The following is a 10,941-nucleotide window of genomic DNA, read 5'->3' as shown; positions in this document are numbered from 1 at the left end:
GAAGAATGATTACAAATCAGGGTCACCTGCTGAATTCACACGTGATGGTGGCTGAGTGGGGGTAAGGTATGAAGATCTCTTATGAAAGAAATGTGCATGAAAACTTCCTCAGAGATATCTTTATAATCTTCACTGAGGGTTTGCCTCGCTATGACCATCATACTCATGAGGATATTGCACTTTTGCTACAACTGAATGTAGATTCAAGAGAGCAGTAAAAACATCACATAAAACACAATGCTTTGAGATTTTTTATTTAAACTTGTCTGGCACATAAATAAAATGTACTGCTTGAAATTATACTAGAGACACATAGAGCATCATGTGTGCTAGACATAGACAGTCACTAAATCACCAATAAGCCTCTCTGCATTTTACACTAAAAATGTATTCCATGTTTGCAGTTCTCCTCATTGCACACAAACACATATGCCTTTCACTATACGCTCTTGATGAACACAAATTATTAACCAACAATTAAAGGCATTAAAAAAAATCCTATGTGTTAGTAAGTTCTAATCTGTCAAAATCAGTATAGGTCTACACCTGCATTTAGCTTAAATTAAAATGCCCATGTCTATCCGTGCATAAGAACAGACATATGAATGAGAAAGTTAGATGAGATGGCTTCTCATGCAGGAGACATAATATATTGCTATTTCTAATTCCTATTTTCATAGCTTCATATTAACAGATATAATATTTTACAAGTTATTAAAATACAAGTGGTCTGTTGAAACATTTTATTTTGCTGCCAAAAACTGTCAACAAAGTGTAAAGCTTGCCTTGTTACTAATATTCATCCTTCAGTATATTATCCTCCCCAGTATTTTTCCAGTGACTACAGATCAATGAAAGAACGGGTCCCATATACCCCACTCTGCATGCATTACTCGCTAGATGATAAAAACAAAACCAACATGAGTCACTCTGCCACTGCCACAGCATGGCAAGTAAGGTGAAGAGAATGTAAATCTGGCCCGGAGAGACACTGGTCCTGACCTCGGCCACCAGGGTTGGACCACCGCAAGACTGAACGGAGCTGCCTTTAGAGAGAGGTGTTGGAGTGTGACGCGGTGACTCAGTCAACAGTTGACACGGTTAATTTAGCCAACACCCTTCTCCTCGGCAAGCTTGTGCACATCACCCCTGGCAGGCCATTTATCCAATCTCCCTGGAATTCCACTTTCCTGTTTGTTTCACTGCACCAGCAAGAGTTTCTCTTGTAATATGTTTCCCCTGCGGAAGGAACTTGTGTCCCTCTTGAGGTGTTTGTCTTTGTTTTTGATGGCTGTTTGATGAATTGTGAATTATTTCATGCTTAGTCACGTTTTAATTTCACCTCACATTTACTTCACCTCACATTTACTTCACCTCACATTTACTTCTAAAAAGAACTTAATTTATAATGATCTTTATAAATATTAGAAACAGGTATTGTTTTGTATCTAAAACTATGACCATACAGTAGCTACTGGCCAAGCATCTCTGTTACAGATATAAAATGTCTTCATAAAATAATTTTACATCACATTTGGCACTTTGTCAGTTTCAATTCCGATTTGGAAACAGATGCTGGTGGACGCCACCCAGTGTTCAAACTGCAACACATGACCAGTTCCCAGGAAGTACAGAGGGGCCATAGCTGCATAGCTTGCTCATTTCCTTTCGTTGTTGCTTTCCTCTGTGGCAACAAACTTGATCTCGGCGTTGGCTGTGCGTGAGTTCACACTGCTGTCCCGGACCTTGTGCTTGAACAGGAATGGGAATGTTTTCTTGAAGGACTTGCGGAAACTTGCCCCCATAAACCCATATACAAACGGATTGATTGAGGAGTTGGCATAAGACATGCAGTTGGCCCAGGTCTTAATCTTGTAGGTGGCGTACGTGACCTTGAAGTTTGGGTAGAATGACTGGAAGAGGACAAAGATCTGGATGGGCCCCCAGCAGATGGTGAAGAGCAGGACGATGACCACCACCATTTTAGAGATCTTGCTCCTGATGGTAATGGTTCTCTCTGACAGCAAGTGAACCTGAGGAAAATAAATGAACAGTCCGCTTTCTTTTGCTGTTGTTGGCCTTGGACATCAATATGCCATTAACATACCATGTGCCTAAATCACATCCTTAACACACTCACAATGCTGCCATTGAGAGGCTCTCAAGGGGTAAGCCTTATGGGCTCTGTCTTTCTCACCTCGTAGAGATGAAATGTCACCCAATCCAATCTAAACCATCTACTGATAGTATGCATTTGTGAAGCGCCAAAGCCTCAATTTTCTGCAGCTAAATAAATGATTGTTGCCATATGAGCTGGGCTGTGCCGGGCTGCTTGGTCTTCCTACCTGATGGTTGTTATCCACAGGCTCCACCGCAGGCTGGCCGACCCTCTTGAGCATGAAGGAGTAGCAGAAGGAGATGGTGAGGACAGGAAGGAGATAGACTGCTATAAACTGGTACAAGATGAAAGCCCTCTCGTGTGCCTTAGATGGAAACCTCTCCCTGCAGTATTGCTGGGGTCCATACCAGTAGCCCTCCTCGATCATCTGATACATAAATATTGGTGTGGATAGGATGAAAGAACCTGAACAAAGAAGAAAATGAAGTTATTGAGGAGCCAACACTAGACATAATTCTCTCCATTATTTATATTATTATGTATTTATTCTCTCTCATACACTCTGAAAACAAATGTGTTGAAAACAACACAACTTGCGTTGTTTTTAACACATCTCTGTGTCCAGATAGGGACATCACAGTTTGTGTTGTTTCCTTTTTTTATTTGTTACGCAATATGTGTTGAAAAAAACACAACTTGTGTTGTTTTTTTTATCACATCTCTGTGTCCAGATAGGGACAACACATTTGTTTTAAGAGTGTAATTTTTGAGGACGCTAGGTTATATGTATTTATCCTGAAAGTGATATAAAATGCAGATTGAGATGTAATGAACCTCAATGGACATCTATGGGATTTTCATCTAGGTATCAATTTTCATACCGATCCAGATGCAGATGCTGACTATCATGGCAATACGAGGAGTGCGATGGCTCAGAGATTTCAGTGGATAAACTGTTACGTAGCAACGGTCCCCACTCATTGCTGTCAGAGTGATGCAAGTAGCCTGGACTGTAACCTACAAAAGTGAATAAAGTCAATTAACAGTCTAAATATCATTATGAATGTGAAACATTCATAACATGTGAAGGGAAAATGGTGCTCTCAACCGAACGTGTCCTGAATTAGTCAGTTTGAAAAGATATGCCATTGCAGGGCAGGGTTCATTGGTGTTATAAAAAGAGAGGTCTTTCTTGACAAATAATACTGCCACTGTTGTCACTTCTTGTCCTTATTTACGTGGAGGATTAACAATGGCGACCCATGCCTTGATCTAATGCTAATGCATAAAACTGTGGAGATGTTCTGAAAATAACTTTACAGAGTAAGACAGCTGCAGCATTATACAGTATGTGTGACTAATCTTTGTCAGCTAAAAAGAGCAAACTGCGCTAGCATGAATTCAAATTAAATCCATCAATTTATAATTAATATATTCCTTCCCACAAAGAAAAAAAATTGCATTTGTGACATTTTAATTTGCTGGTGTGGTGGTTAATGCTATTTGTCTTCAGTCTTGGAAAAGCATTATATCCCTTGCAGTAACCTCTAGAAAATGCTTTCCATGCATATTTCCTACCATGTAGAAGGTAGTGAGGTTCAGCGAGGGGTTTATTTATCTTTAAATTAATATATTAATTTTGTTCTGCAAATAGATGTACAATATGTATACTAAAGCTCACTGACACCCCCTGGTGGCTACAAACATATGGTGCAATATTGAGATTTGTTGCTATTTCAGTAGGTTGTGATTTCAATATCACGAAAGGTACTGAAAATTAACTGGAATCTAGATTGGACCATGTAGCATGTTGTTCCCCACCTGGGGTTCAGCCCCACTCAGCGAAGTATCAAAAATCACAGGGGTCTGTGAGGCTTTATTCTAAGGTTGTGATGTTAAAAACAACATTGGATAATCAAAAATGTATAAGACAATTTTAGAAATGTTGTCTTATACATTTGTCTTAGAAACATCTCCCTCTCAAGCACCTGCATAAGCTCAACTAGGGCCAGTCAGCTTAAAATGACTGATATGCTCATTTTGTATTTTTGTTTTCTTTCTGTGGTCATATCTTGAGTCATATTGTAGATGTGGTTATCATTTTACTTTAATCTTTGATAGTATTTCACTGTATGGACAAAATTGCTATATGAAAGTCAGAAAGCTTTATTGAGATCATTATTATTACTAATTTGTATTAGCAAGTGGTGTCACCATGCTCTTTGTTGGTTCTGACTGTACCGAAGGCATACATAAGGGCAAAAGTATTTAAAAATAACCAGAGAATAAATGCCTTCATGCCTTTCTTATCTAACACTTCCAACACGATTCGTTTTCAAGTGGCCAATTAAATTCTGTACATAATGACTATCCTACAAATAAAATTTAATGTAATGTTCTTTTGTACTCATGTCCTTAGATAATTAGGTTTTGTGCATCAGCATTGTAATGATTAATTACAAAAATGCAAATTAATGTGATATTTCCTGTAATGATATGCAAGATTAAAGATATTTAACCAGAAATCACAATCTGTTAAGAGACAGGTACCGTAAATATGCAAGATTTCTGAATGCTCATTTCATGAGCTTACAATGGCCAAGACTCACAAGTCACAACTCATATTTTGGATTGTGCTTACATAGATTTTGAATACTATTTGCTGATATTAAATTACCTGCTGAAGGAAAGCGACACATTTACACATGAAGTCCCCAAATATCCAACCAGGTAGAGGGTAGAGTGTAGCTGTGAACGGCACACAGCACACTAGGAAGATGATGTCTGTGGCAGCCAGGTTAGCTGCGGGACAATAAACACTTTGTAAACAGAGCTTTGAAAGGCACCATGGACTCAGCTATGGCTTAGAACTGAGCTTGAATATTGAAACAGCAATGTATAATCTTTAAAGAACATGTTTATACAGTAACTATTATAACCACTGCAGCCTATAGCAAATGCTCAGCACTGCTTGTGGTAAGCAGGTGGAAGATAATGTAACTCATACCAGATACCAGATCTTCTACTGGAATTAACATTGTGTACTCACCTATGTAGAAGTTGGTGGCTGTCCTCATCTGACGGTGTTTGGAGATCACGTAGATGACCAGCGAGTTGCCAATGAGCCCCACCAGCATGATGAGGGAGAAGAAGAGAGGCACAAGCCAGGCATCGGTGAGGAAGGGATGCTCTTCTCCCTCCACGTACCCCTGGGAGCTGTTCCTCACAGACTCGTTGAACACAACCTCTGTCGAGTTCCACAGGTCCATTGGGATTGTTCTAGCGCTGTAGCAGATATTAGCGGGAATTTATCTAAATATATATATATATATATATATATATATATATATATATATATATGTATTCAGGGTCCTTTCTGACGAGAGTATGGCAAAGAGTGGTGAGAATTATGCACACAGTGCTTCTTCATCCAGACTAAATCAGAGCATATGGTCTGTGGCTGGGAGACACTTTGAGTGAGCTTGCCTGTCAGATTCCACCGGAGACCCTTCCACTCTCTTTGAAAAAGGAGCCCTTTATGCTGAATGCATCAAGAGCCGAGGTCTGATTGGTTTTATAGTGCGCCAGCACACACGTGGCCTTCAGGACGAATGCAGAATGAAGAAGTGATGTCAGGTCTCCTAGCAACATTCTCCCCCCATCTCTGTACTCGGGCTGTCCAGCTGCACTGACGACTCTCTGCACTCTGGGAGAGACTGCCTGGATCAAGAGGAGGATTTTCACATTTGTATCAAAAAGTACTTTACACTGCCTGCATATATCAACCTCAGGGAAATATTTCCACATCATAGGGTTATGTAAAAAGAATGGCTTCTGCATCATTTGTAATGCCCACAAACACCCATAGTGCTTGTGTTTGCCTAAAAGCAAGAGCTTGTCCGAATGCAAGCTGCTGTGTACATGTGTGGGAACACACTGACCACCTCTCATGACCTAATTCAACACAAACCTGCAGTTCTGTCCGTTACTGTAATTGCTCTGTTGTTAGCTGTGTTGTGTCTGCATTGCACCATACCAAATCGGCCCTCCTCTCACATTTTAACCGGATAATATTTGACAACCAGTCAAATGATTCACACGTTAGGTCAGAGGAAATGAGCACGTAATCATGTCCGGTTTCTCTGATGCTTTTAGTGTGGTGGTCATAGACATAATATACATAGACGCCGCATTGGCTGCTGGAAACAAGAAATGCGGCCGCCATCTTGGACCGGTCATACTCCTCATTGCGTTGCAGCAGAAAACACAAGATGACAGCACTGTGCAGCATGTTCCTGCTCAAATCGGCGGACCATACTCGGGGGATTTACTTTTCACAAGTAAGATTTAACATTACCGTACTATTGGTTGTATTTTGTATTTTCGAACAATGTGGCCTGTGTCATAGCTACATGTATGACCTTTGCAGCAAAAAAAACCGCGTGAAAATCTGTTCGGTATTCAGTGAGATATGATTAATTAAGTGTGCTGACAGCTCATTGCACCAGCCAAACAGATTACACTGAGTGGAGTGGATGACCGGTCCAAGATGGCGGCTCCAAATCTCGTCAGCGCTAGTAGGGAGCAGCGGTCGATGCGGTGTCTATGTATATTATGTCTATGGTGGTGGTGGTTAGGTCGGAGGAAATGAGCATGTAATCATGTCCGGTTTCTCTGATGCTTTTAGTGTGGTGATGGTTAGGTCGGAGGAAATGAGCATGTAATCATGTCCGGTTTCTCTGATGCTTTTAGTGTGGTGGTGGTTAGGTCGGAGGAAATGAGCATGTACCGGTAATCGTGTCCGGTTTCTCTGATGCTTTTAGTGAGGTGGTGGTTAGTTATTATTATGACCGCCGCGCAGTTTTCTTTTTCGCATGGCCAATTTTCCGTCAAGGATTCCCGGGACACTGAAAGACCGGGGTGCACGAAACTTGGTGGGCATGTAGCCCCACGAGGATAGCATGGGACTGGACTGGACCCCCCGAAAGGAGGTATGCGTTGAGTGCCAAAAACGTAATATTACGTTTTTAGCTTTTTTTAAAAATTACGAAACTAGACACTCTAACACACCTTATATGTGATTTTGGGAACTCTGTGATGAATGGAATGGAATGGAAATGAACTATATGACGATCGAAAAACTCGAAAACGCACAATCTGGACATTTTATCATAACTCGGTTGCCGCTTTGGGTCAAATCAGTGACTCATGCACGTCAGGTCAAAACCAGGCCATTTTCGTGGGTCTATCACTAGGGGGCAGTCTCGCCAGGTCTCGCTGATCACTTCCCGGAAAGTTTACAGGCAACATTCATATTTCATGAAAGACGTTCTATCTCCATTTCTATTAAAAAACAGCGATTTTTATGAAAACTAGCCACTGTTTAGCTAGGGATTTCTCAGGAACAGAGGCGTGTAGAAATACTGAGAGCTTAAAGTCTCACCTTTTAAACGAGCCATTGTATGTGTTCATAGCTATAACACAGAATAAATGCTGTAGCTGTACAAAAATCATCAACAATGGTCTAGATTGCTGGCACTCTAGGACAAAGCTTCCGAAAACAGCTTGGCATTCAATGAGTTAAAGGAATTATCCGGAGTAAAATGCACTTTAGATCAATTTACGGATGATTGGGAGTACATACGTTGAGTTGACATCAAAATCATTCGGATGTGTTTTGAGAAAGTTTGATTTTACCGTTTTTAGTCAAAACTCATTAGCCTGGAAGTAACCAGGGCAAGTCATTTCGCCGCTACAAAACGCTATTTTTATACCTCTTCTACAGTTCCAAACAACATTATACTTACGTGGTAGTGAGTAGAGGGTCCCTAAAGCCAAACCGAAGTATCCCGAGGTCTTTATGTGGTCGGATAGAGAGTCCAGAATGAATTTCATCAAGCCAGTACCTTTCCGGAAATATTGCTGCTGCAGCTGGTGTCTTTAGGGGAAAGTCCGTAGGAGTCGATTGCCGAGTGTGGAGTAACACGCTCTTGAAATTCACAATTTCGTCGCCGTTTTTTTTTTTTTAAAACATAGTCCAGTCCATACAACTTCATTTCAATTTTGAAAGAAATACTGGACTATGTTTTTTTAAAAAAAAAAAACGCCGACGAAATTGTGAATTTCCAGGGCGTGTTACTCCACACTCGGCAATCGACTCCTATGGACTTTCCCCTAAAGACGCCCTCTGAATGCACACCAAGTTTCGTGGACTTTCGTTCATTGGGGGCCATACAATAAATTCATTTATGTGTACATTTAGTGACCGTACACCAACAGAGTTTTGTGTGAATATCTTGAAAACCGTAGGGCCTAGGATGACCAATGTTTTGCGTATGTTTGCCTCCAGGGGTCATGTTAACCCATTCCATATGCACACATGTGCATAAACAGATATTCACACACACACATATATTCACAGTAATCATACGTATGACAAACACACACAGTAGACATATGTACGCATGCATGCACATGCACACACACAGGCACACACACAGGCACACCCACAAGCACACACACACACACACACAAACGTAAACACAAACATAAACATGTACAGTACACGCACACAATTTAAGAATTTCTCAGAATTATGAACAGGGAAGATGGGGCTGGGGTTGTATAAAATGTATTTTACATGTGAAATCAATGAACTAATCATGTTTTGGTACTTGTTGTCTACCAGATACCAGTGAGAATTAAGTGTGCATAATGCAATTCAGTGAGACAGTTAGAATCATATATGCCTTTCACCTTTTGTTTTTAGCCAGCAGCCAGACCAGCAGATACCCTGCATTTGCTGAATTACTGAAGCTAAGCAGGCTTAGTTAGTACTTGGATAAGAAACCTCCTTGGAAGAGTAGGTTCCTGCTGGAAGTGGTGTTGGTGGCTGGCCAGTAGGTGGTACTCTCCCTGTGGCCAAAAACCACCAAACAAATATCAATCCCAATGTCCTATTGCAGTGACAGGGACACTGTACAGCAGGAGATGTTTTCCTTTGCATGAATGTTAAATTGAGGTCCTGACTCACCATGGTTGTCAAAGATCCCATGGCACTTATCGCAAAGAGTAGGTGGTTCCCTGATTTGCTTTATTTATGTACACATATACATAAAGACACACACACACACACACACAAAGACACATAAACACACACACACTACACATGCACACACACATACATGCACACACACGACACGCACAAACACACACACGCACACAAACACATAAACACACATACACACACACACCCTCACACACATGCACCCACACATACAAACACACCTACAGTACATACAAACACACACACACACACACAAACACACAAAAAACACATATACACAAAAACATCCACACACTCTGCACACACTCAATTACAAACACACAAAAAAGGAACAAAGTAGGAAATGAACACAATTTGACAAGTGTGACTTATTTTTGTGGAAAAAATGTGCTAGACTGGGTGGTGGTCATATTTTGTACCGCTCTGCAGTACATCTAGTTAAAACTGGAAGTGAGGGCACTCTCTCCCAGATGCACGTTCCACAAGGTCACACACAAGCATTTTCATACATGCTAATACCCTCATGAATAAATGAACAAAGACATGATACATATGTGAAGCATGCCTGGTGAATAAATCAGTCAGTTGTGCATGTATCATGTTTCATTCACACACAGTTTTGTATTTTATTTAAGATTTAAGGGCATAACCAGGGCAAGGGGAGTGTACCTCTGTTTGTCTCTGAACAGATTTTGCCCGTCTTTAAATTGTTTCATGAGCCCCTGCCAGCACAGAATTGCACTTCAGTGGCATGCCACATTGTTTTTGCCTGAACATGAGCCTGCTTTCTGTTCTCTTCTGGAAACACCCCGCTCCTCTTTAATTGGAGTTTGCTCATTCACATCACAGCCTTGGAAATGCTCACAGAATCTGTGTTTCACATTATTACAAACAGGCTTCTTGCCACAAATGGACAAATATCTGGAAAAATATCTGACAAAAAATGCCATCACAATCCATGTACTAAATCTCTCGGTGCTTGGTCCACTTGATACTGATGATGAGATGCAGTGGTTCTGGCCGCCACTCAGCATCTGTTTACAATACAATACCCCAGCCCTGGAGCTGTGGCCTGGAGCTGCTGGCATCTGTATTCTGCTGCTGTGTGGAGCTCTCTCAAAACTCCTCTGAGAATTGAAGGTATTGCTGTTTGGCATTTGGATGTGGGAAAAAGGTTGAAAACTTGCGACCATACAGGTTCCAGGCAAGTGAAGAGACGGCCTTCGATTTCACTCGTTTTGTCTCGGCCCTTATGGAGCCAATATGGTGTCTCTCAGCATGGCAACAAGAGAGCTGCATTTCAGGGTGGTTTTGCAAGACTGTTGCTATGGCTTGAAGTTTCAAAGTTTGTGGGATGGGTTACAATGGGTCGTTAATTAAAAACACTTGTGCCTAAAATCAAAACTAATATCAAAATGTTAAACTCAACATCACTGACATTACACATTGAAGGTTGTCTTTGAAAGGTGATGAGTGACTGGTCTGACTAGGGTCAAAACAATGCTACCTCAAATTCTGCTTTAACTCCCCGGAATCACCCAATCATGCTAAAAAGGTTTAATTATATCCATGAATCCTGGGCCATATCTCCCTGATACTTCATGCTAGAAACAAACTGAGCACACCTTTTACAAGAGTGGAAGATAGGCTTTCATCTGATGCCTTGATTGTACATATAATTAGAATGTAAGAGTTAACAATGCCTCTTAATTCATAGGTATGCAAATATATATATTTATTACACGGCTCTTCATAA

General features: G+C 40.9%; 1 protein-coding gene across 1 annotated transcript; it reads right to left on the bottom strand.

The window, feature by feature from the left end:
- Positions 1 to 1,400: 1,400 nt before the first annotated feature.
- kiss1ra (KISS1 receptor a) lies at positions 1,401 to 5,393 on the bottom strand. Its single transcript, XM_042107252.1, has 5 exons — positions 5,169 to 5,393; positions 4,797 to 4,921; positions 3,001 to 3,136; positions 2,346 to 2,584; positions 1,401 to 2,033 (listed from the first exon to the last, which is right to left on the bottom strand). The coding sequence occupies exons 1-5, from the start codon at positions 5,386 to 5,388 to the stop codon at positions 1,659 to 1,661; spliced, it is 1,095 nt and encodes a 364-aa protein (XP_041963186.1). The 5' UTR covers positions 5,389 to 5,393; the 3' UTR covers positions 1,401 to 1,658.
- Positions 5,394 to 10,941: the final 5,548 nt, after the last annotated feature.

The sequence above is a fragment of the Alosa sapidissima genome, chromosome 1, assembly GCF_018492685.1.
Source record: "Alosa sapidissima isolate fAloSap1 chromosome 1, fAloSap1.pri, whole genome shotgun sequence".
Lineage (NCBI taxonomy): Eukaryota > Metazoa > Chordata > Actinopteri > Clupeiformes > Clupeidae > Alosa > Alosa sapidissima.
The sequence above is the reverse complement of the archived record's forward strand: the minus strand, read 5'-3'. Positions and strand labels throughout refer to the sequence as shown.